The following is a 27,588-nucleotide window of genomic DNA, read 5'->3' on the forward strand; positions in this document are numbered from 1 at the left end:
CATCCCTTTAAATGCAAACTGCCTAAACTTCCAGAAACGCACACCCAGTGTTCTTGGGCAATGCGCTGGTGATGAATTAATCAAGGATATTTGCTTGCATTTTTCCTTCTGCTCCACCTCGTTCCATACGTGGTGATGAAGATGAGATGTGTGATTGTTTCAAGTGGACCCAACCTGGGCCAGACAGCTTAATGCTTTTGGAGGTGTCCATCTGTCTCGAGAGATATCCAACTCAGGCACCCAGACCTCAATTAGCTGAGGCTAGCAAAATGCCACCGGAGGTCCTAGAGTTTGGTTATTTCAACCATCAAGAAAGGTGCATTCTTATACTACGTGAGATGCTTTAACCCACCAGGTGCGTGCTACACAGCGAAGTAGGAGTGCTTTTCCATTAATGTGTCTTAATGCAAATCGACTTCTTTTAAGGTCTCTGTACAAGATATTATGCGCTGTTACACTCACAAAAGTCAGGCCTGGCATACACCGCCGTATGCTTACCCTTAGCCACAGTTGCAACATATATGCAAAATAAGGAGCATCCATCCCTCTTCAAAATGCCTGAGGTTAAAGCGTTCATGGATGGGATTAAGAGTGAGGCCTTCTAGAGCACCACATGCTCCTGTGTGTAATCTAAACATAGTCTTCACACAGCTCATGGGTCCACCTTTTTAATCTGCAACTTAGTTTTTCTTGATAGGCAGCTTTCCTGGTAGTGATAACCTCGCACAGATGTGTTTGTGAGCTCCAAGCTCTAACAATCTAGGAACCTTTTTTCCAGCTTCACAAGGACAGGACCAACCTCAAATTTCTGCCTATGGCAGTATCACCTTTCCACCTCAATGAAGCTATTAAGCTGCCAACCTCTGTAGCGAACAAGGCATTAAATCGTCTAGAAGTTAAAAAGGCATTCAACTCCTATATTGACTAGGTCAAGTACTTTTGTATAGCAAATTCCAAGGGACAAACCATCTCTTAATCAGGCATTCCGAAATTAATTGTACCCAGACTTGCTTCATTAAGACATAGCGAGGCAATACCCTTCCCCCTCCCCGGAGCGCATCCCATGCACAAATCGGGGGTGATCCTTCTCTCCTGGTCAACATCCTGCCTGCTGACATCTGCAAAAGTCATCGCAATTAGTCGATGGATGGAGTGCAGTAACTTTTCAGACACTCACCCCCAGTCACAGATCTGGGTTTAATCCATCCTCGTTCTTCTGTTCATTAAGCCACCCCAGTTTGGGCCAAGCCGTATGCAAATCGGTCTTAACCCTGTTCCTCATGGAACAGTCCAGCCCGCACTGCTAGGCTAGGTCCTCCCTGGACTGGAAACGAGCATCCGACGGACCAGTTTTGGGGTTCAACCTCTCATCAGCCAGGCTAGCTTGAATCCAGTGGCACAGGGAGGAATGGACCCACGTCTGGGCATACCCTGGCCACTTTGAGCGAACCTAGCAAACACAATATGATGGACGAAGTGCAGAAACCTTTTCGACACTAACCCCAGTCACAGGTCTCACTTTAATCCATCTTCGTTCTACTCAGTAAGCCACCCCATTTTGAACCCCGCCATATGCAAATCAGTCTTGACCCTGCTACTCATGGGAAAAGTCCAGCCTGAACTGCCAGACCAGGTCCTTCCTGGACCGGAAATGAGCATCCCAGAGCCGATTTTGGGGTTTGACACCTGATCAGCCAGACTAGCTTGAACCCAGTAGCAAAGTGATCAAGGGGCCTACGTCTGTCCATACCCAGGCCACTTAGAGCAAACATAACAGACACAGTAACACGAAGGGGGTGAGTGTGTGAAAGGTTTCAGCACCCCGTTCATCATCTCATTGTGTTTGCTTTGTTCACCCTAAGTTGGCAGGGTATGCACAGAAAGTTTGTCCCTTGCTCACTTTGCCACTGGATTCAAGCTAGACTAGTTGATGATGGGTGTTACCCCGAAACCCGTGCCAGGATGCTTGTTTCTGGCCCAGGGAAGACCTGGCTTGGCAGTTTGGGCTGGACCATTCCCATGAGGAACAAGGTCAAGACTGAGTTGCATATAGCTGGATCTGAAATGGGGTGGCAAAGTGAGCAAAAGAAAGATGATGGATTTAACCCAGATCAAATAGTGACTGGGGGGGAGAGTGTCTGAAAAGTTTCCGCACTCCGTCCATCATCTGATTATGTTTGCTTTGATCTGCAAAGCCATCACCTGGTCAATTCCACTCACGATCTCTAAATACTACTTTGTGGATAATATACCTGACCAACAGGCAATAATTGTCCAAAAGGTGTGGAGAACTGTTCCCATCATCTGCCCTCTAGCCACTACTTCTCTGGGGAACTGTTTTCCGATCTATGCAGAGCATATTTATCTACAGCCACACATGCTACGAGCTGAAAATGTTACCCTGTAAGCAGTGGTTCATAGGATGTAGTTCTGTAGATTTACATGTGCCTCCCTACTTTCCCAGAAGTGGGCAGTGATCACAGATGTCTACTCACCTTTCCAGTTAATTATTTCATCCACAATACACAGTATGTGTCTTTGGCATGTCACTCCACTTATACTACTCACCCATTGAGCCAAAAATAATCTGAGGTGGAGCCTATGTCCTTGTACATTGTGGACTATGGGAGTAGCAAACGTCCAGGCAGGACGGTTTGGCAGGAGTATGCAAGCATGTAAATCTACAGCTCTACACACTAACAAAAGAAGCTTACAGGGTAAGTATAATTTTTCTTTTATCTATTAAAATAATTCCTGGTTACTACTCATAGGTTGAAGTATTCTTAAATTTATGAATATCAAAGAACATACCCATGATGTAGACTAACTAGGTGTTTTCATTTCCAACAGTAGACTGATCAATTGTTGAGTTGCTAAAAGGAGTGGTTCTAGTAGGATCAGTCGCCTTAGAGGAAAATTAGCTTTTTGAATCTGGAAAACACTCTTTGTATGTTTTTAGGTAGGCTGCTAAATATAATAAGAATGGAATATCTTGCCTAACACTTAATTGGAACTAAATTAATTGTTGTTACCTGCAATAATCTTCATTTTATGCACAGATAACCTGGACCTAAATGTCGAAGAAAAGGCTGCACTAATTGCAAGTACAAAGTCTCCTATATCTTTCTTCAGCAAACTTGGGCAGACCATCTCCCGCAAACGTACTCCCAAGGTAAATGCTGTAGCCATGAGGCAAGAAGAGTGAATATTGTTGCTCTGTTATTAAGATGCAAAAATGTCTATGTGCTAGTTATGGGTTGGTTGCATCGATTCATATAGGTGCGAGTTGGTTTTGGAATCTATAATTGCTGATAATTGAAAAATGTGTCTGGTTCACTTTAAAGATTGAGTCATGTTTTCAGTTGATAAATTAAGCCGACTTGTATGTCTGATCTCATGCTGGTGGCAAGGCCAGTTTAGGAGCATTGCTGTTTCATTTTTTTAAACTTTTGCGACCTTTGAGAGGGCTTCACAATTTAATTCACTTCCCTAGTCATGTAATGTTGGGCCTCCTTGAATTTTGTGTTCCTGTGTATTACTCTTCTCTCAAACGCACTCCAGTTCAAATGTATCAGAAAGGGTTTGCGCGATGAAGTACCAGAACTTCAAGTTGCAAAACCAGGGAGCTCATATGTGTATATTCTCTCTCCTGCATTTTATGTTGAATTTTAGATTTTCCTCCAATGTACGGTTTTTCTTCTGTAGTTTATTTTCTTCTGCTAGAAATATGCCCACTTCGTTACTTGATGCAGGAACTTTCCTATACTCCTTAATGGGCACTGGAATAGATTTTTTCATGGGGTCACTGCAAAATATGAATGCTGACTGTGGCAATGTTTTTTTTCCCCTGCTTTACACTGGTACTTACATCTAGACTTCACCCAAGTTACATCAGCTCATCCATATGCAACAAGTTTCACCAACTCCACTTGCTCAAGACTGAAGATTCAAGACCGCAGAGCAGTCCCGAATAGTATCCAGACTAGAGTATGGAAGTGAAACCTGAACAGAATTTACAAATCAAGGACGACACCATTCAAGGCAACCCTCAATGCTGCTACAACACAGATTACGGGAACGAGACGCTTTGACTATAGCACACCATGTCTCAAATCACACTACTCCGAGTCAAACCCAGGATTAAGCTGAAGATTGCCTGCCACACAAATCCCTGCACTTTAATACACCCATGTACCTAGTGCTAAAGCTCACAATCCCAAGAGGCAGCTAATCCCTATGGAGTATGAGTTCCCTTCTAATTGAACCTCCAAGATACAGAAAAAAGAGAACCTATGAAACCACTTTCGCAGGATCTGCCCCAAGAATCTGGAACTGTCTCCCAGTGGAGATTCAAACAAACCCATAAACCGCTGTTTTCAAAAGAAGTTAACAGAATATTATTTAACAGATTCCTACCATAACTGATTTGGTTCAGGTCTGACACTTGGGATACCTAGTCACTACTGTCTATAGTTTTTTTACTGCTGCACCACCAAGAGGACAACCAAGTATGTAGTGCATATGTTATTTCGCACATTTTTCTGTATTGGGTGTCTGTAATTTTAAACCATATGCTATGTAATGGGACAAAGTATTTTCTATTTCGTATTACAGGGCTTTGATACCTTTGGGTCATGTTTGTGCTTTATAAAACTCTTTTAATACATCAAAAAAACAAGCTCATTCCACCATATCGAAGGTGGCCACTGCAGTCTTTTTAAGAAACATTCTGTTCAAGGCATGGGTGGATGTAGATACACATGCTTTGCATACTTCCGCCATCTAGTGTTGGGTCCGGATGTGTGTAAGTTGTTTTTCTTCTAAGTCGTCTTTCGAGTCATGAAACAAAGTAGTGACTCCTCTTGGTGATAATACGCATGTGCATCTACTCCATTGTTAGGTTGTTTTCTTTCCACCGTCTGGTTTGGACATGTGGCGCTCCGGTTCAAGACAGTCTCCGGTTCCTTTCCACCCTTGTTTGTATTGTTTCTGTTGTGTTTTCCACCCTTGTGCCCAAAAATATCAGAGAACTTTCACCTATTGATTCGACATGCTCCCATTGCAGCCTTCAGGCTTTGCCCTTTCGGGCCTACTCTTTATTCCAGCCAGCTTCGGCCAAGAATGCGCTGCTAACGGAAAAAATTCCATTCTGACGCTGCTGCAGCTGCCACGCGAAGTACCCGAGAAGCGACCTCCATCATGTTTGCAACCTATGTCAGTCTTCTGACCATCCTCCGCCTCCAACCTCATCTTTGTCTCTATATACACAATATTCTTTCGGGCCCTCAGACAGTAAGTACCCCGGCCCCTGTTCCAACTTCCAAGAAATATTTGTCTTCGACTGATTCTTCAGCTACCAGACCCCCATTGCCAGCAGGCCGTGGTAGGCACCAATCTTGTGCTATGGACGCCCCACCCTCGGTACCGAAAGCCAAGCTGAAACACATGAGTCCCACACCGAGCTGATAGTACTTGCCACTGAGTCGACCATCTGCCTCTTGGGCTCTGAGCAAACCGCTGCCACCGCCTTCGGCTCCGACCTCTTCGGATCTGCTAAAGAAACCTGCTTCAGCACCGAAAACTTTGTCTTTCTCATTGAAGTTTCCTCCAGAAGCCATCCTCCAGATCATGTATGTATGTATGTATGTGCGGTCTTATATAGCGCTCAAATTACCCTTGGGCATCTCGGCGCTTGCATTGGGAACCCGTCCTGGTTTTTCCCTGTGAGATAACCCGTACTGGGCATCCCCAAGGTGAAAGCCAGGCATCCCGCCGCGGGGGGCCGTTGTGGAGATTAAGCAAGCTTGTTGCCCAGAGCTGCATAGTGTGAACTCGTGCTTAGAGTAGGCACCGAAGCGAGAATTATCGAGTCCGTGGCTAATTGGGCTCCAGACCCTGCCGCGTCGGGAATCGAACCCTGGTCCCGGGTCTGACCTCTGCTTCAGGGTATGCCTCCTCTAACCAGTGAGCTACACTTCTCCATCATGCAGGAGCGGCTCGATCCAAAGCAGAAAAAGAGCTATATACAGCCTCGAACTGGCCGTATTTTTATAGCATATGGATACCTTAATCTTCCCCTTGAATTTATGACCATTCTTAAAGAAGCATGTAGACCTACAATTAGAGCATGTTATACAGTGAAGTGGAAAAGATTTGTTTTCTACTGTCAGTAAACCAATTAATCCATTTGATGCAACTGTGTAAAACAATGTTTGCTACCTTCTGCATTTACAAACCTCAGACCTCCCTTACACTTCCATACGTCTACATTTAGCCACAGTTGCTGCTTACCTACAAAAACAGGCAACATTTATCCTTGTTTAAAGTACCAGTTATTAAGGCATTTATGGAAGGCCTTAAAAGTGTAATTCCACCAGCATGGAATCCCAATTTAGCACTTACTCGGCTTATGGGCCCACCATTTGAACCATTGCACAACCGCTTTCTACAACGTTTGTCTTGGAAAGTTGTTTTTTTAGTAGCTATTACCTCACTTAGACGGGTCAGTGAACTCCAGGCATTAAACTTGGAAGAACCTTTTTTCCAGCTACACAGAGATAGGTTGGTCCTTAGAACCTACACAAAATTCATACCAAAAGTGGTTTCACCTTTTCACCTCAGTCAGTTGGTTTATCAGTTTTCTTTCCACAACCCGATTCAGTTGCGGAAAGAGCTCTGCATACACTAGATGTGAGAAGAGCTTGAGTTTCATAAAACTAAACAACTTTGTTGCTTTTTTGCCCCCTTACACTGGAAAACCCACATCTAAAACAGGCATTTCAAGATGGAAAGTTATATGCATTCAAACATGTTATGCCAAAGCTCAAAGGACTTTGCCAACACCCCCTAGAGTGCACACTACTGGGACGTTAGCGGCTTCCATGGCTTTCCTGGGCGATATTCCAATAGCTGACATTTGTAAGGCAGCTACATGGTCTACACTACACACTTTCACTCGGCATTATTGTGTGTATCTTTTAGCACGCCAACAAGCCCAATGTAGGACAGGCAGTGCACTCTCTTTCAAACAACTGCAGCACCCGCTTTTGGAGAGGGATTGTTTTATAGTCTATGCAGAGCATCTGCATCTACAGCCAAACATGCCTCTAACACAATGTAACTTACCCTGTAATCATCTGTTCGTGGCATATAGTGCTGTAGATTCACATTTCTCAAGATTTTCATGCTTAAATACCATGTCGTCAGCTGAGAATCTTCTAGTGTCACCATTTGAACAGCACTGTTAACAAATGGTAATTTAACATAGCTTCACCATGCACAAGGTGCAATAAAATAAGACCCATGTATGTGTCCAGAATTCTGGCAATTGAGATCTTGATCTTGCTACTCACCCTCCCAGAGGATGTCATAGCTTGATTTATTTTACCACGTCAGGGGTAAGAAGGAAATCCTCAGAGCTCTTCTCCCTTCAAAATGTTTTTTTTGTTAAATTTCCTGTCTTTCTCGCAACTGCAGACAGTAAGCTTTTTGTGGCTGTGCGTTGCTAGGTTGCTGAAGATAATTCTCAAATACAGTGTGAGAACGATAATAATGGCAAAGTTGCTTCAGAAAATGATAGACAAGGTGATGGAAATGCGATGTTTGACCTTTATATGCGACTGGGATGATAAACATCAAAATGATCAAAGTCCAACTTGTGCTCCAGATGGCATGCTTTGATACACCGGTTGAACGCTTTTTTTTTTAGAACTAGTGCCCAATACCTCTCCCCCGGTCGATATATAGCATCACCACTATTTTTTTTAAAAAGGCCTTAGAAAGGTTTAAATTGCTAGTATTTTTGTGGAAAAATTCAGTTTTCTCTTCAACTTAAAGAGAAATCCAGGTAGTTGAGTAAATGAATGCCATTTCTTGATTGTGGGAAGGAGGACTCACCGGTATGAAATGTCCAGAAACCTCCTCGGTGAACACAGCGAAGCTAAAAAATTAAATAAAAAAAACACTAGGAAAATCTAGAATTTGCCAAAACATGTCTTATTAATCAAGCAAAGATGGAAGCAGTGGTTACTAGGGCACCACAGAGGTGGTTTAGAAAGCCCTCTACATGTTTTACAGTTTCTCCAGAAAGGCAAGGCATGCTGTGGGATACTAAGGCAAAATGAGTGAAGTCACTAGCCTTTTTCTCTGTCAGGATTGCTGATTAATCTATCATAATAACCAGGCATGGCGTACAGCATTCCACAGTTTCTACAAAGGTTACCTAAAAAGGATAAGTACCAGGCTTTATCAGTACTTAACAATGTTGAAATGGTATCTTCTTCAGACATGGGTTTTGCAGCTGTTAAGTTTGAACGAATTGGAAATGCCAATTGTGAGAATATATTAGTGGCTCTAAGTACTTTCTCTAGGGCGGAAGTTCAAAATGCCATTCAATAGCAAAAATACATTTGTAAGCATATATTTGAGTCACTTCAAACTATAAACGCTGAGCCAGATATGCCAAGATCATTGTGTTCTTTACAAAGCTGACAGTTACTTCTCTTTATTATCAAGAAGGTAATTTACCTCTGTTCAAGTAGTTAACACAGAATTAAGGATCCTATCGCTATGAGCAGCCTCAAAGATAACAAGGCCAAGGAAGATCTGCCAGGAGATGGGGAGGTAACCAGCAATCTAGACAGCAAGGTCAAACAAAAGAAATGCGATCTTAGTCAGCTTCCAGCTCCCTGAATTTTGTTGCCCTTGGAGGTGAAGGGGGGTAAGTTGAATCCAACAGCTGATAAGCAAATGGTAAGATTTCCCATTGCACAGGTGTGTGCTGGATACTGTGAAAAATGTCATGCCCTCGGATTAGTGGAAAACGCCCACAAATTATGAGTCATAAGCACCTGTTGCTCTTAAACAAAGTATTCAAATTACTTCAGAAAAGGGCAGTTGAAGTTCTGAAGAATCAGTGAAATCTAGGATTCTACTCCAGATTCAGCCTCATCCTGAAAAATAAACATCTATGTTGGAACTTTTCAACCTCAACAAATATCTTAAACAAGGTTTTCACATGGTGACTTTGCAGGATGTTCCTTTATAGAAAAATATCATTTAATGGCTTCTGTGGATTTGTTAGACACATATTTTAATATCCCCATACATATACACTTTTACTTCTCTTCTAACCAGAATGGTCCCAACTTGGAACCAACAGGACACTAGGCTTAAAACTGACTAGTAAATAGCATGTGCCTTTAAATGCCCCATGTCCCCCCTCATCATTTATATATAAAGCATAGCTCTTAAGATCTGTCTCCAGCTCTCTGGAGGCAGAATGCAACCCCCCAATTATCCCTTAGCCCCAGATAGCTGCAAACTTGGTTACATAAAGCAAAGTTTCTTAGTGTGAGATCTTTACCCCGCCGGTCTGGTGCCTCTTCTGGACTGCTGATTTTCTGAAGTTGGTTTAGCGCCTCCTGGCATTTTTTCTCTTTTGTTTGTTTGAAAGATGCTTTATTGAGATCAACGCAATAGCTTCAAGATCTAAACAATTGTATTCGGACAAAATTAAATTGGTCAAGTACAGTGTAAATTAACAGTGATGACAATATAATCACACATTTTGTATACACTGTGCTAATGGACTAGGATTCATGGTGTATTGTGCGACTGGAATGAGTAGTTAAAGGGAATGGAAGCCAAGGACTTCAGTCTCTTAATCAGTTAATGGTGACAGCTACTCGAGGAGGAGTGATCTACCCCACTTAGACAATGCCTTTCTGATTTGACAGAGAGGGATCCAAAGAAATTCTCAGTGTTGCCTGACGAGTGGCTAGCTTATGGGGTCTTCACAAAGAACTAGAGCGGGACTGAACTAAGCCAAAGGGGGATTGGAACTCTTAACAGTCTTGCTCCAAACTGGGGGGGTAGGGCCAGAGTAATTATCATGGGACTCAGAGGGCACTGCAAAAATGGGAATGGCAATGGTGTGTCTGAGAAAAAGAATCTTGAGAAGGGAGGGCAGGGAAGTTCTAGTCCAAAGTGGTGATTTGCTTCAAGTGCCACGAGGTGGGACACTTTAAGAGATTGTCAGGCAAAGGGGCTGACCCAGCAGCACCCATGATAGCCAGCATGTTAACCATGGATGAAGGGACCAAGAGGGGCTGGTTTCACTCAACCTATTAGCTATGGACATCCGAGAGAGGGTTCCAGATGCTCTGAAGCATGTTCATCCTAATACAAAAGGGTTTGTGCAGGACATTGGTATCAATGAGAGGAAAGTGTCTGCTCTGAGGGATACTGGAGCCTTTCCATCTATGGTTGAGAGGACATAGAACTGAAGCCTGAGGAGATACTCGCTTGGAACAAAGTATACAAGTTTGGTAGGCAGTGGAGAGGGCAGGGAGTATCTGCTTGCGAGGGTTGAGATTAAACTCAATCGCAAGACGGTCATGATTGTTGTCTGGATAAGGGAAAAGGATGGTCCGGGATGTCTTTTAGGCAATGATTTGATTGCACCTGACTTGGTGCTATGACCCAGAAGCATTTAGAGCTTGAACATGAGCTGTTTTGACCAGAACACAGGCTGCACATTGGTTTCAGAGCTGGACTGGGGCAATTTCTGATTTGCAGAGACCAGTACTAAAGCAGTTTGCAGGAAAGGGCATATTCCGGGAAGATAATTGGTGTAGAGGTCATCGCTTCTGCTCCAGACGGAGGTGAGATTGAGGCATCTGAAGCAGGCCAGTTGGTGGTGTCCGTGTCGCTACCAGGACCTGCAGGGTTTGCTAACTGCTGGAGGGGCTAACCAGAAGGTTTCTGGAAGGCGCAGGTGGAGTACCCTACACTGGGTGGACCTTGAAAGCAAGCTCATGAACAGGTCAGAAAAGGAGTGGTCGGCAACACAGACTTTAATGACACAGGCCATTCTTATTTTGAGCAAGTGCTAAATCTGTGCCCCCCAAAGGAAGAAGAAATTGAAGGCAGAACTTGTTCCAATCATGCACATAGATTGTAATTAGGGTGAACTTTTTGGTGCAAACCACCAAACTTGAACTCTTTTCCAGTCTGCATAAGAAAACACAATTTTGTTGTTCCTCCTTCTGTTAGACTTATCTCAGACAGCAAGATTATCATTACAAAAGAAGGCTAAGAATATGCCAAGTCTATCTAATATGGACAATGGGTTTACACAATAGAAAGCCCCTAACCTTGGGGCTCAAACTAGATATGTACTAACATATCAACCTTAGTTTTATTACTGACTGATCTGAATCCAGCTTCATAATCTGCAAAGACCAGACTGGGGAACCCCTCTCGCCCATATGTGCAACCACCGTTTTCCACGGATGATATTGTAAATGTACACCACTTACTCAAAAATGGGTAAAGATTGTCCGTTACTTTGAGGCCAGTCTTGTGGGTCTGCTTGTTCTTCGCATTCAATGAACATTTATTCCTACTTCTAGTGTGAATAACAAAACTACAAGAACAACCATGCAAAAATGCACTAGCTAAGCTGTTCATTTATGACGCAGGACAACTTTATCTCGTATGTCAACGAATGGCCCATCATACATTGACTCCCCATCCATCTGTAAATACTTAATTGCCAATGACCACTCACTGGCGATTTTCCATTCTATAGCCTATTTCTTATGGTTCGGATTGATAGTGTGGTGACATCTCTGCAGATGTATGAAGTCTGGCTGGTGAAGTTTGGGTTCTGTAAGGCACCAACTGACCATGCACACCACTCACTCAGATAAGAAAAATATCTAGTATACATTAACAAAGTGCAATAGCGTTTTGAGCAGCTGCACTTGAAGTATACAGAGAGGTGAGAGGAGAATATGGCAGCACCTGTAGACATGACAGACATTTGAATGAGGCAAGGATTGGGTGGCACTGCAGTCAAGGCAGTACTCACCCTCGAGCATGCCTCAAAGACACTTGGACCTATTTCATGTGTTCCTGATACTGAGACCATGCAATGCCTTTGCAGGCAGCACTAGTGTTGACTTAGTGTCTAACTGCTCCGTCAGAAGGAAACCCCATCCCCCCAAAGTAAACCACAATGATTCAAGCCTGGGATTTCATGGCACAAAATAGTTCAAATTCCTGTATATAATGAAAAGTGGTAAAAAAATGTGGGCAGCCTGTCAGTCTTTTTCATAGGCAACTTACCCAGTTGTGTACTGTCTAGACTACTTTGGAATCACTGGTCCTAACAATCGAAATACATGAGGATAGGGTAAAAAGAAAACCCCCAGTCCTCTGCTGAGGTCTCCTAAGGAGTGGAGATGTGCAAAAATCAAGGTGTATGACAGTTTGCCACACATCAATGCCACTTCTCGACCATTTTCATGAAGGTGATCCATGAAATGTTTTTGAATTTAAACAATTTAACTCTAATTTGAATGAAATACATACCCATTAAATGGAAGTCTCAGAGGGTAGAAGAGCATCTGTCTATATTCTGCCTTATCTGCACTGGATCATCAACCTAAACTGGAAGCGTTCAACTTAATCAGGGAGCAAGCCTGCTAGATTTGGCTCATTAAAAGGATTGACGTGTGTAATTTGTACTAAGGTTACGTGAAATCTGCATTCAACTTGTCTGTGATGTGATTTTGTGGCCATGTTGTTGACCTTGAAACTCGATTCCTGAATTCTAATTCTGATTTTGGCACTTGAACCAAAAAAAGTTACTTTGGGCAGATCACTTTCCCCTGTATTTTAAACCGTATATGTATGTGCATAGGAATTATACAAAAACACACTTGTACAGTGTGCTATCTTCCTTCAGCACCTTATAACATCCTGGTTTCTGAAATCATCTGGACTTCCACATTATCATACTCCGTGGATTACTACATATTTGAAATGCTTCAAATTCTCCCTTAAGCCCGATCAAGCTCATTCTATCTCAAATCCTTTATGAAAAATGTTATATTAGGACTGGTGTGAAAGGGTTCTATACCGGAGAAGTCACTCTTCTATCGACTCAGTGATAAAAAATAAATTAAAAAAACAACATTGTATGTGTGGTGCCCATTTATCGTTGTAAAGGACTGGGTAGGGAATTACTCATTTGGTACGTAAAGCATGTTAGTAATTGCAGGATATTAATTGCAGTAAAACATATCCTTGTTTGAGAAATATTAAGGACTTGTGCTTCAACTTTGTAGATGTGTTAGCCATCAGAAAAATATAATACATGTGCTGCATCATAGGCATGCACTTTTAAAGCCCTTTCACACACACTAATTCCCCTTGTTACTGCACACTTGCCACTAGGCTAGGAATTTAGAGTCAGTATTTTATTCTAGTTTTTCCCAATGCTTTTATTAAAGATTCACAAGAGTAAACGGTATGTCCCAAGTCATTGTATCATTTAGGTGTTCAATAGCAAGGGAAGGAGGATTTGCAACACAGCATTTCTGTTATTAATACTTTATTTTAAGCAGCTCACAATTTACTTGAGGCCTTTTCACAGTGAATAGCAATATCGGTTTACCTCATGACATGCCTCTATGTTCAGCATTTCATTCTCAGTTTATGACCTGCTACAGCTATTGTGCAGCATTAATATGAAGGCGGCACATCTGTGTCTAGTACCTGAAAAGGAAGTCGATAAACCATGCTAGGAGTTCAGTTATCTCACGCTAGATATTGCTGTAAGAAAAGGAGAGGTCTGCACTTTAGTGACATTGTTCAGTGTTGCCCTAATAAAGAAAGTGCTGCCGCTGGCATGACATGAAACTCCCTTCTTGCGGGTTTATTTTTGTTTTAAAAAACTTTTTTGTTTGTTTGATAAGTACTTTGAAGCCAAGATGGACCAATGAGTTTTTCCCAGACTTCTCATTCTTTACCATCAATGAGTGACTTTTTGCAGTAGATCTTGGTGATTCTTGCTGTTTCCAGCCCATTTATATCTTGACCATGAAATTGTTTCTACCACCTTATTGGTTGGTCCTGTTAATGCATTACCTTGTGGTCAAACTCTGCCTAACAACTTTACCTTGAGTAGGATCCTCATTGTTGGCTTCTAGATTCCTGTATCTGGGATTATGTACTTGGTGCAGCCTGTCTTTGTTGGTCTTGGATGAGCAGCTGATCTCACCTCTGAAATATCCCTTTTTGCAGCAGTAATGATTGTTTTTGCATGTACTAGTCTTCTGGGTCGCACATTTGAAATAAGTTCTTCACCACACATACTAGCTGCTGAATTGTTATTCCAAGCTTGGGCTTCTTAAATGGTGACAATCTCCGCTTTGTGTGATTTCATTTCACAGGACAAGAAAGAAAAAGAATCTGAAGGTGCAGGGAAGAGACGGAAAACAAGCCAGTCAGAAGATGTAAGATGCCTATATAATTTTTTGTGCTTCGCTAGTTTGATGTTATTAGTTCGGTTTATTGTTGCATTAGAATTTACTAGTGTGATTTGATGAATCAAATCCAAGCTGTTGATTTTGCACATATCAGTTCAAACTTGTTTGTTTCAGATGGCACTTTAACTTATATATTAATTACATTTAAACTCACTGGAGAGTACACTTTTGGACACTTTGCTGTAACTTTGATTGTTGTGATGGTGTGCTTGAAGGATAAATGTCCCTGTACTGTGTAGACAGCTACATCATCTTGCTCTTTGTCAGTTGTCTGTCCCAGTCATTTTACCTCCATGTGAGATTGAAAGCCTTGATCACTGGAGGTATTTAAAGACCACAGACTTCACCATTTAGCCTTGAAAAATCTAAGCCCCCTTGCACAACATTGCTCAGTTTTATAGTTTCCATCTGCTACCCAGATCCTGAATGTTCTTAATGTTTTTGTTTTATGTTCGACTGAGCCTATCTATGCTCTCATGATTGAGGGAAGAAACCACTGTGTTCCCCTTATCTTAGTCAGGATTGTCTATTTGCCGGTCATACCAAGCTATGAAGAGACTGATGGTTTGTAGTGTAAGGCATGGACTCCTGTCCCAAAACAGTCTGGTTTTTTTTTCACTGTACACTGAATATATTTCTCTCCTTTTTTGTGCTGGTAGTAAATTAGCAACCATTGAGACTTGGCAATGAGGTAGTGGTACAATGCACATATTCTCTCAACCACTTAGTGGTAGCCTTTTCTCTGCCTTCCAGAAATCTGACCAAGCCTTAGAGGTGTACTGTGTTCCGAGTGCTTTTATTTTGATTGGCTTTGACTGCCCAAAATGCTTCAAAAGTAGAATAATTACTATCTCCCTTAAGTCTGTAACCTCTGAACTTTGAAAGGAAATTCTATCCACCAGTTTAGAAGTGTTGCCGTGAACAAGGTCTTGCTTCTTGCTGTTTTCTCTCAAGGCCATTATTAGGTGGTCTTTGAGAAATCCTTGCTTGCTGTGGCCTGTAAGAATCTGTTGTCGAGAAATGCAGGCCTAACTACAAGTGTTAGACCCAAGGCCAACCAGTCTTCATCAAACAGTTTGAAGGATGCTTTGGATCACTGAGATGCCCTGTAGCCCCTAGGTTCCAGCTGGCCAAACCAATTAAGATGCCCAGGAGCAGCTAGTTTTTAACTGACCCACACATCGCTCTACTTACATAGTCACAATGTTCAAAAGATATTCGCCTTCCAGATTGCTGCATTCAGCCTCTTCCAACCTGGTAGATGTGCCCAAAATTCCACAAAGCCAAACTTGGCAGATGTGCTTTTTCAGTAATCACATTGCAAGCCTGGAACGCATTACTTCCTGCGATTTGTGTCAAACCCAATTTTTTAAGGTTCTGTAGCTTATTAAAAACTCCTATTTCAGTAATCTCAGCATCCTCATGGTTCTTAAATCCCCCTTTGTCTCATTAATTGTCTTCAATGGGAACCTGCTGTGCAGCACCAGGTGTCTTCTGGATAATCACATGCTTATACATTAAAATAGAAATGGATAATGGGCGGGGGGGGTTGTGGGCTGCAGAGGCAACATGGCGGACGTATTGTAGTACAGCTCAGCTTCACATCCCCTTTATCTGCTAAATTTCCACTGAAGCAAAGCATCCTCTATGCGACAGATCGGCCACAACTCCAGCGCACTCTTGGGAGTTTGCCCTGCGACAGAGGAAGCTGGGGGGGGCCATCGCTTGAGCTGTCTGGCTCTGCTGCTAGGCCAGAGGCCATGACTGGGCCCGGAGCAGCGTTTGTTGTCCCGCAAACCACCAGCACTGAAGCAGAGACCCGGGCAGAGAGACTGCAGAAACTGGCCTGGGAAATATCGGAGAACAGGCCACTCACACAGGTAAGGCCCAAAATAAGGAGCTGCGGAGGCCGAGGAGCTTGCGCTCTACAGCCGCGGATCAGAGTGGAAGCCAGACAGTGATTAGTGGGCAGCGGTGCCGTGGAGGACTGCAGGGACGTGACGTGCCACGTCGCGGTGGTAGGCGTCGGCCGTGTGCCTGCCCGGGCCCTGGTCTCGGACTTTGGTAAAATCTGCAACAGGAAGTGGGCGGCAGTGATTAGAAGGGAAATGCAGTGGGCGGGTGACCCGGAGGAGGATGATTGTACCCGGCCTCACCGGAGCTGCAGAGAATTAATCTGGAGGCGCAACACATGGTATGACGGGCCTCTAGCACAACTGGGGGCATAGAACTGTGGACTGATCTGGGTATCGCGGACTATGAATCTGCGGACGGGGTCCGCACGAGCCGACAGTTGTGAGGCGCCGCCGGGCCTAGCATGATAGAGACACAGTGTGTACTTAACAGTGTGGAAGGGACTTGTAAACTGAGGCCCAGTGCATATACGGGCACCCCCTGACAGGGGGCACTGGACTCTGTGTGCCATTGGTGCTTGCAGGAGGCCCAGGGTTGGGCCCTCTGTCACAAACGGGAGACAGATTCGGCGCCCCCTGGCACCAGAAAGCAACAACGGCACCAAACAATAAAGCACCGAACTACATGGACTCTGCGGTACACCACCTGTACCTCCTAACAGACACGCGACTTTGCGTTTGTAGCCGCCGACACTCTTCTGGTCGGGGGCGCCTCCTGCGTGGAGTCCCTGAACAGTTTGCTGTGGCTTTTAAGGCGCGACAGCACCATGCAGCAGGCTGGCTTGATCCTGAGATTTCCCATATAACATTGCTGATCTCGGAGCCGTGCCACCAGCTGCACTTGGCGTCTTTACCACTTACACTCGCCCCTTCTCCAATTGTACCTGCTGAGACTGCGGAGCGGCCAACAGCCGCCATATAACAAAACAGTGATACCACAAGGATGGGGCGCTGGACCTCACGCACCTCAAGCATGACGGACATGGAACAAACATTGCATATGGTCCAGCCCCACATCCCAGAAGACAGACTGGTTGCAATCCTGAATGCCATTGAGAGATTCTGAGCATCACTGTAATCTAAAATAGACAGTGTGGCAGTAGACCTGACGCTACTACATGCAGACCACAGGAAGCTGTCAGAATGAGTGACCTCGACGGATCGCACCCTATCCGAACTCAAACCGGTAACCGATTTAATTGAAAAACAGCAGAGTGCACAGGAGGCCAGAATATGTTACCTGGAGGGCAGAGTGGAGGCTGCTGAGAGTCACTCTTGGCAGAATAATGTCCGCTTGATTGGACTGCCGGAGGAGGCGGAGGACCAAGACGCGGTTGCATTAGTGGAACAATGGATCAAAGACCTGTTGCCCGTTTCATTATCCCCCTTCTTTACGATTGAGTGTGCGCATCACATCCCCTCTAGAAGACCAGCGCCCAGAACTGAGGCCTGCCTGCTCACCTTCAAGGTGTTCCACGATAGGAACAGGGATGCAATACTGCGGGATACGAGGAAACTCCAAGAAATCAAAATAGAGAACACACAAGTTATATTTTTCCCGTATTATACACGGAGCGTGCCACACCAAAGGGGTTCCTTTGTACAAGTGAAACAAACTCCGGCTCAGGCAGTATAGTGCTACTGTATAGTCTCTTTACTGCCCCTCCGGACAAAGAGTCCAAGCTCCTAGACGCGTCAGGGAAGCGCACTGCGTCACAAGCCGCCAACATATGGCGTATCGCCAACACGCAAGCGCTATTGGCCAGATACGACAGGGCGCATTATGATGAGTTAGAGGCCATCACGCACCATCTCCCTGAAAAATACAAGAACAGGGCTAATGAATTGATCCAAGAGGGAAAAATAATAACTAATACCTCTATTCGCTGTGCCCTAGATGCAGCAGATACAGCCTCCAGGGCCATAAACACCAGTGTCCTTCTCCGTCGACATGCCTGGCTCAGAATTTCAGGTTTTAAACCTGAGGTACAAGCCTCTATATTGAACCACCCATTCGACCAAGATCATCTATTTGGCCCAAAAGTTGATGAAGCCCTCGAAGATGAAAAAAGATACTGATACGGCGAAATCCATGGGAGCCCTACAGTCACACACTCCTAGTCGCTCCTTTCGCCGCTCTTCCTTTCGAGGCACGGGCAGAGGCTACTCCTCGGATAGTGCATCCACGTCCTACAAATCCCCTCCTCAATCTACCTTCACAAAGGGTCATCAAAGAGGCGGATACAGAGGCAATAATAAAAAGGGCAGATGCAAAACAAATACCACCCGCTCTGCCACACCTACTACCCAATGACTTTCCCCCGCTCCCCCCAGACCATTCCACTCCGGTCGGGGGCAGAATACAACATTTCCTTCACGTCTGGGAGACAATCACCTCAGACAGATGGGTGACACAAATTATTCAGTCAGGGTATTGCCTAGAGTTATCATCTACCCCCCAAACATTCCACCCAGGCACCGCCCTATGTCTCAAGAACATACTACGCTACTAAAACAAGAGGTGATCTCCCTCCTGCGAAAAGGAGCCATAGAGCAGGTCCCCATAAATTTAGGGGTCTACTCCCTGTACTTTCTGATTCCAAAGACAGACGAGACTCTACGACCTATCCTAGATCTCAGACCTCTAAACACTTACATACATTCAGACCATTTTCACATGGCAACCCTTCAACAGGTTCTTCCACTTCTCTCCCAGAACGATTTTCTCACCACTCTGGACTTTAAAGACGCATACTTTCATATCCCAGTACACCAGTCTCACAGAAAGTACCTCAGATTTGTGGTGGACGGGCAACAGTACCAGTTCAAGGTGCTCCCGTTCGGGGTAACAACAGCACCAAGGGTATTCACCAAGTGCCTAGCAGTAGTGGCTGCACACCTCAGAAGACAGCACATTCACGTCTTCCCGTATCTGGAGGACTGGCTAAAAAAAGCCACGTCCTACGAACAATGTGTGCAACATACCGCCGCTACAGTCCAACTACTTCACCAGCTAGGGTTCACGGTGAACCATCAAAAATCCCACCTGGTACCATCACACACAAAACAATACCTCGGTGCCACCATAGACACCTCAAAAGCCATAGCCTATCCCAATCCTGCCAGGATTGCAAAAATACGGGCTCTGCGTCAAAATTTCATATGTCAACACTCTCTCCCAGCAAGAGTGTTTATGCAACTCATATGGATGATGGCCTCTTGCATCTTCATAGTGCCCCATGCAAGACTCCAGATGCGTCCACTCCAAGAGTGCTTAGTGCGCCAGTGGAACCAGGCCCAGGGACAACTGACAGATCTGGTGTTGGTAGACGATCGCACCCATCGCTCGCTGCAGTGGTGGAACACCACAAACCTTTCCAGAGGTCGACCGTTCCTATACCCGGTCCCACAAATAATCCTGACAACAGACTCATCGCTCTCCGGCTGGGGAGCTCATCTGTTACATCTCACAGCACAGGGCACATGGACGCCGCAACAGAAGTTACTCCACATCAACCATCTGGAGTTACTGGCAATCTTCCTCGCCCTAAAATCCTTCCAGACGCAGATTTCAGGCAAGGCAGTCATCATTCGCACAGACAACATGACTGCCATGTACTACATTCAAAAACAGGGGGCACACACTCTCCACAGCTCTCTCGATTAGCACAGAGCATTTAGAGATGGGCAATTCCACAAAAGATCTTTCTCCTGGCCCAACTCCTCCCAGGAGTCCAAAACACCGTGGCAGATCTGCTCAGCAGACAGACGCAGGAGATCCACGATTGGGAACTTCAACCACAGGTTCTTCACCTGTTCTTTCAGAAGTGGGGGCATCCACACATAGACCTATTCGCCACCCACGAAAACAAAAAATGCCCAAACTTCGCCGCCAGATATCCACACACATTGTCCAAAGGCAATGCGATATGGATGAACTGGTCAAACAAATTTGCATACGCTTTTCCACCTCTCCCACTAATTCCATTAGTGGTGCGAAAGCTGCAACAGCATTCCCTAACACTGATCCTAATAGCTCCAACATGGGCCAGACAACCGTGGTACACCACACTGCTGGAACTCTCGGTAGTACCACACCAAAAGCTACACCTCTCACCATGCCTCCTAACCCAGAACCATGGAGAGATCAGGCACCCGGACCCAGCTCAGCTCAACCTTGCGATCTGGCTCCTGAGGTCCTAGAATTCGGATACCTTAACCTTCCCCCTGATTGCATGAATATTATCAGGGAAGCTAGACGCCCTACTACTAGGGCATGCTATGCTGCAAAGTGGAAAAGATTTGTTGTTTACTGTCACAACAACACAATCAATCCTTTAAATGTATCCATACCGCACATTATATGTTACTTACTCCATCTACAAAGGTGTAACCTAGCATATACTTTCATTCGGTTACACCTCGCTGCAATTGCTGCTTATTTACAGAACAGGCAGCACCTATCACTTTTCAGAGTGCCTGCCATCAAGGCCTTTATGGAAGGCCTCAAAAGAGTAATTCCACCCAGAGTACCACCCTCACCTGTCTGGAACTTGAATATAGTTCTCACAAGGTTAATGGGACCCCCTTTCGAACCATTACATAAATGTGAGCTCCAATTTCTCACATGGAAAACAGCTTTTCTAGTGGCCATCACTTCCCTCAGAAGGGTTAGTGAAATACAAGCACTCACTATACAGGAACCTTTTCTCCAAATGCATCAGAACAAGGTTGTACTCCGCACCAACCCAAAATTTCTACCCAAAGTCATTTCTCCATTCCATCTAAACCAGTCGGTAGAATTACCAGTCTTTTTCTCACAACCTCAAACCGTTGCGGAAAGGGCTTTACACACACTGGATGTTAAAAGGGCTTTACTTTACTACATCCAAAGGACACAACCTTTCAGGAAAACCAAACAGCTATTTGTCTCCTTCTCTCCACCACATAAAGGCAACCCTATTTCTAAATCAGGGATAGCTAGGTGGATTGTAAAATGCATACAGATTTGCTACCACAAAGCAAAACGAACGCTATCTGTTCCCCCTAAAGCCCACTCTACAAGGAAGATAGGGGCTTCTATGGCTTTTCTGGGAAACATACCACTAGATGACATCTGCAAAGCAGCGACATGGTCAACACCGCACACTTTCACAAAACATTACTTTGTAGATGTGCAAACCAAGCAACAAGCTAGTGTGGGCCAGGCTGTACTCAAAAAACACTGTTCCAAACAACTGCAACGGATGCCGGTGGTCGCCGCTAGGGTTGGGTACTGCTATATAATCTATGCACAGTGTATAATCTGCAGCTCATATGCCTCGAACGGAATGTGCTACTTACCAGTATGCATCTGTTCTTGGCATGTAGAGCTGCAGATCTATACACGCCCGCCTCCCCGGCTACCTGTATGCGTTCCAGTCTTATCTTATTTAGATACAACACACATGGGTTTCTTTACTGTTACTACTACGCTCCATCTTTTCCTGCTGGCGAAAAACAATCTGAGGATGGAGCCGAAGCCCATGTGCAATACGAACCAAGGGAGGAGTCACCGAACTCGTGACTTCCAAAGACTTTCCAAGAGGAAAAACAAACTGCAAACATCTGGGCCCAACACCAGATGGCGATCTATGCACAGTGTATAGATCTGCAGCTCTACATGCCAAGAACAGATGCATACTGGTCAGTAGCATATTCCTTTCATATCCCCATCCTGCCAGCCCACCGGCGTTGTCTACAGTACATGGTGGGCCACGAGCACTTTCAGTTCACCGTGCTCCCTTTCGGCCTTACCAGCGCCCCTCGGGTGTTAGCAAAGTGATGGCGATGGTTGCAGCTCATCTGCACAGATCACGGGTTACATTCTGCCCTTATCTCGACGACTGGCTGTTGAAGGCGGGCTCGCCCCAGGCAGTCGTCTCCCACCTCAAGACTATGGCCGACCTCCTGCATTTGCTGGGGTTCTCCATTAACGTGCCGAAGTCGCACCCGATTCCCTCTCAGAAGCTCCTCTTCAGCGGAGCAGTTCTGGATACGGCGCAGTTTCGGGTTTATCCTCCCGAACAGCGAATCTATGATTCAGATTTTTCAGCCCTGGTCCTGGGTTTCGGTCAGGAAGACACTGAGGCTCCTGGGCCTCATGGCCTCCTGCATCCTGCTGATCGATCATGCCAGATGGCATATGCGGGCTCTGCAGTGGGACCTGAAGTTCCAGTGGACGCAGCATCGGGGAACCTCTCCGACTACATCCAGATCTCGCAGGGCACTGCACAAGACTTGCAGTGGTGGCTCACGAACTAGTGTTGAGTCAGCGGCAGATCCCTCTCCCTTGCCCAACCGGAGCACACACTAGTGACGGACGCGTCCCTCCTGGGATGGGGCGGCCACATGGGAGAAGCGTAGATCAGAGGCCTCTGGTGTCCGGCGGAGTCTAAGCTCCATATCAACCTTTTGGAGCTCAGCGCGATCCTACTTGCACTCAAAGCATTCCTTCCCTCTGTCAAAGGGAGAGTAGTGCAGGTGTTCACAGACACCACCACCGCCATGTGGTACTGGAACAAACCGGGCTGGGTGGCGTCGTGGACCCTATGTCAGGAGGCTCTACGTCTCTGGACGTGGCTGGAACGTCAAGGCATTTCCTTGATGGTTCAACACCTGGCAGGTACCCTGAACGCCAGGGCGGACAAACTCAGCCGAAGGTGCATGTTGGATCATGAATGACGTCTTCACTCCGAGGTGATGCAAGGTCTCTTTCAGCAGTGGGGAGAACCTTGGTTAGATCTATTCGCCACCGAATAGAACGCGCAATGTCAGCAGTTGTACGCGTTGGAGTTTCCAAGGCGGCACTCGCTAGGCGACGCTTTTCGTCACGAGTGGAGTTGCGGTCTGTTGTACGCCTTTCCTACAATGCCACTTCTGCCCAGAGTGCTGAAGAAGATCAGGCGCGACCGGGCCCATGTCATTCTTGTGGCACCAGACTGGGCTCGAAGAGTTTGGTATCCCGAGCTACTCAGTATGAGCGTGGATCCCCCGATCCGACTGCCTCTTCTGGATGGTCCTCCACCCTAACCTGTCCAGCCTCCACCTCCTTGGGTGGAGATTGAGCGGCGACAGCTGATTCCATTTTACTTGCCTCCCGAAGTCTGTAATGTGATTCTGGCAGCCAGGCGTCCCTCCACTAAAACGGTATACACCTGTCAGTGGAAATAATTTGTGGCATTGTGCACAGCAAAATCTGTTGATCCTCTTGCTGCCCCTCTTTCTGAGGTCCTATTGTTACTCCTTTCTTTGGCCCAGCAGGGCTCTGCTTTGGGCACTATCAAGGGATACCTTTCTGCTCTTTCAGCCTTTCTCAGGCTGCCTGATCAGCCCTCTCTTTTCAAGTCTCCAGTTGTCAATAGATTTCTCAAAAGCATTACTCACCTTTTCCCTCCGGTTCCTTTTGTGATGCCTCAATGGGACTTGAATCTGATTCTCACATATCTGATGTGCGCTCCATTTGAGCCTCTTCATAACTGTCCTTTGCGGTTATTGACTTTGAAAACTGTCTTCCTGGTGGCCATCACCTCCGCTCGGTGGGTGAGTGAGCTCCAAGCTCTTTCCTGCAAACCTCCTTTCCTGGCGATTCATCCGGACAAGGTTGTGCTTGGACCGCGTCCGTCCTTTCTACCAAAAGTAGTCTCTGCCTTTCATCTCGGGCAAACTGTAACTCTGCCCACTTTCTTTCCGCCTCCGCAACCTTCAAGAGAAGAGGAGAGGCTCCACCGTCTCAACCCAAAACGTGCGCTTTTGTTCTATCTCAACCCCACACAACAGTTCCGGGTGGATGACCAGCTCTTTGTTGGCTACGTCGGTGCCAAGAAAGGCTGGGCTGTGCACAAGCGAACTATCTCCCGATGGGTTGTCTTGTGCATTAAAGCCTGTTACCCTCTGGCTAAAAAGGAACCTCCGATTGAGCTGCTCACCCATTCTACCAGGGTGACGGCAGCTACCACAGCATTGGGGTGCGGTGTCCCCCTGAAAGACATCTGTCAGGCGGCCGCTTGGGCCTCATTGCATACTTTTACTAAGCACTATTGCCTTGACAGTCCGGTCTGGAGAGACGGCTTCTTTGGCCATTGAGTTCTCTGTGACTTTCTGGTGTAATCTCACTTCGCAGACCCACCACTGGGGTTGGTATTGCTTGGGTATGCATTCTAAGGTAAGGAATCTATCACTAACGTGTCTCTTACAGATATATCGTTACACAAGTAAGTAACTTGTGCATTAGCACATGTACAGAAAACCGCAATATGGACAATTGAAGGCCTCAATCAAAGCACTGATATGTGCAGAAAAGAAGAGAATGCATTAGGAGCCAAAGTATTTTAAAAAATAAAGCTATATTTTGATAACCTTAACTTTCTCATGAGTTTGATTTTTGTGTGTGAATTAAAGAAATTGTTTCATAATTTATATATTATATAGAAATGTTGTTATGGAGATATTCCGGGCTTCAAAAGGTGAGTTTGTGGCAGTCCTCGAAAGTCAAAAGCTTAAGAACTGCTGATATACTATATTAAATCAGCTAGCAGTATTAAAATGCCTACTAATCTGGGGCTGAGTTCATCATCTGGCTTTCGCGATCTCTTCTCGGCCCATGCAATAAAATGATTCCCCTAACTCACCCTGTCTCAGCTCTCAAGGTAAATGCAAATACGTGCTTTTAAACTCCAATTATTAGGCCAACATATAAGACATTCTGTTAGAGTATTCATGAATAAGAGAGAATTTGGAAAATAGACCCATATCTTTGTAGACAGCCTATTTCTTTACATTAGAGAGTTTAAGGAAAGGAATGGAATATGTAAGTGTTATGGTAAATGTATTACTTCTTAGCAGGTATTGATAAATTTAAATGTGTTTCCAAGTTAGAGGGTTTTTCAAATGCATTGTCAAAGTTTGATGTTGTACTGTAGGTCAGACGACCCTCTAGCCGTGGGTATTGAGCGGTCTTGTAGTGAATGGACAGCGAGGGTAAGGCTTGCAACACAGCAGTGTGGCCCTAGAATATGATTAAGTTTTTAACATTGTATGTTCTTGTAGAAGTTGGAGTTTTCAGTATAAATCCTTTCATTTGCTCTTGGGTTGCAGGATGAAGTTCCACGAAGTGTCCGGGAAGAGAGGCCGACTCTTGTCAGTGCACTAACTGAAAGGAGGATTGATGCTACTATTGGGAACCAGAACAAAGTAAAGTCCATGGCTAACCAGCTTCTTGCCAAATTTGAAGAAAATGCTCCCGCCCCGAACACAGGTTTGCGAAGACAGGTAATGTAGCAAGAGTCTTAATATGGTTTATGGGGGAGAACAAAACAGTAGTTAGAGCTGCACTCTACACAGGAAACTATAACAAGATTTGTGGGTTTCCTTAGGTGTAAGGCCAGCATCTTCTCCAGCTGTGTTTCTCAATGTGCTCATGCTGGGTAGTGGTGTGGAATAGGGATCTTTCCATACAGCATTATTGCAGTATTCGTTTTGAATTTGCAAGGCAAAGATCATCTCTGGTGAAGGGGCCTGTGGAAATGGCGCTGTTGAGGAAGGGGCTCATTGGATATCTTTTAGAAGAAAAGATTACTTACCTTGGGTAAAGTTTTTGTGATTGATGCATTAGCTCCCGCAGTTGTCTTATGACCCTCCTATCGCCTATGTTGCTTTTCTTTGATTTTTTCTTGTTGTATGAGCTCCATCCACTCCTACGTTTGCCATGATGGAGGCATTGAAAATGTATTTGATGAAACCGCTGTCACCAATAGCTGGGCACTCTTTAGATGGGATAAATGGTATATATTTCACATCAGAGGGGTTGCAAGACGTCACAGAGCACCTCCTGATGTTGGTTATGCATGTAGCTGTAATAGTTCACAGATATCAGGAATTCAGAACTGATACCCATCGGAGGTAATAATACAAATTGCTCTATGAATTGTTCTTTACCTTATTTAATTAATTCCAGGGACAGCACCTCCATAATACGGCAGAGCATCGCTCCACTGTCCTGAGCCAGCAGATGATAAATAAAATAACACAATGTTATTATCATTTTATTTATTGCTGTCTGAGCCGAGATAAAGACGGAGGCCAAGCAAGTAGTACAGGGAGGGGCTGGGCACGCCAGGGAGGAGGAGTAGTATGCATTTTTAAGTGGGCATGTCAGTTCGGCTGGCTGTCTTAGTCTGACCAAACAGACATGTGCATGTATGTTTCTGCATCCCAGCTGTGTTGCACAGCAGAGTTGGAGAAAAGCCACAGGCTCCCAGGTACTGTCTGAGCATCAAACGAGGCTGCTCAGACCAATCCTGGCACTGCTCTCCTAGCATGAGAGCAGCGTCTGGATTGGGTGGGGAGCCTGTGCTATGAGGCCCATTCACTTCCGGTCTGGATGAAAGGAGGAATGAGGCAGGCTGGAGGGTAGCAGCAGGTTAAGGTTTTTTATTTTTAATTTATTAACCCCCACTGTCGCCACAGTTTAATTTCATCACTGGGTCTTGGGTGTATCATACAGATGCCAAACGGACAGTTTGTGTTAGCCCACTCGAAGACCGAGTAAGAGACGTGAACATGCACCATTAACAGTTTCACAGTAAAGTTCGATAATAATTTGATCCGATTCATAGTTCAATACTCCTTTTAATTTGCCTCAATGGAAGTATTTTATAGATACATGGGTACATTTGTGTTCTATACCATTGCGTAGCTTACACAAACAATTTAGTGGTGTAATATCTAGAAGTATGTTGTCAATAAGAGTCTCTCAGGTGTCACATAAAATTTACAGATAGATGTGACTGCATTCTGTACTACTGTCTACACTAAAAAGCATCAGCTGATAGGAGTTAAAATAAAACATTTGATTTGGTTTCTGATCTATGCAACCATAGTAAACGTAACACAAACACATTAGAAACAATGCTAATTATCAAAGGAGTGGTCATCGAATCAGGAATATGCCATTTTTTTTTTAATGTGTTTTATATTTTTTTCTGTCGAATTCATTGGTTGGGTCTGTCAAACAAAACGTGTAATTTGTTGAAGAAACACTTTCTTTTAAAATGGGTTTGCAGTGTATCATGAACATGCATTGTAATTTCAAGTAATCCTAGAAACCTTTTCTCCATTTGAATATTTAGCCAACTGCCTAAAACAATGACAACATGTATCTGATTGGATACATTCCATGAGCTTAGTGAATGTGGCGATTTCTTTATATCAATAAATAACTGTGGCTGTAATACTTCAGTGGGGCACTCAAGCAACAAAACTCAATCTAAAGAGTTTAAAAATTCATGTTGCGATAC

General features: G+C 44.8%; 1 protein-coding gene across 32 annotated transcripts in view; it reads left to right on the top strand.

Annotated features, from left to right (window-relative positions):
- The window catches only part of MICAL3 (microtubule associated monooxygenase, calponin and LIM domain containing 3), a 1,875,796-nt gene that overhangs the window by 859,052 nt on the left and 989,156 nt on the right, over window positions 1–27,588 (top strand). For all 32 annotated transcript variants that reach the window (XM_085652129.1, XM_085652139.1, XM_085652136.1 and 29 more), the window contains 3 exons: window positions 3,060–3,172; window positions 14,244–14,306; window positions 25,388–25,561. In XM_085652129.1, coding sequence (XP_085508255.1) covers window positions 3,060–3,172; window positions 14,244–14,306; window positions 25,388–25,561 — 350 coding nt within the window. The remainder of the gene's footprint in view (window positions 1–3,059; window positions 3,173–14,243; window positions 14,307–25,387; window positions 25,562–27,588) is intronic.

Source organism: Triturus cristatus, chromosome 4_1, assembly GCF_964204655.1.
Source record: "Triturus cristatus chromosome 4_1, aTriCri1.1, whole genome shotgun sequence".
Lineage (NCBI taxonomy): Eukaryota > Metazoa > Chordata > Amphibia > Caudata > Salamandridae > Triturus > Triturus cristatus.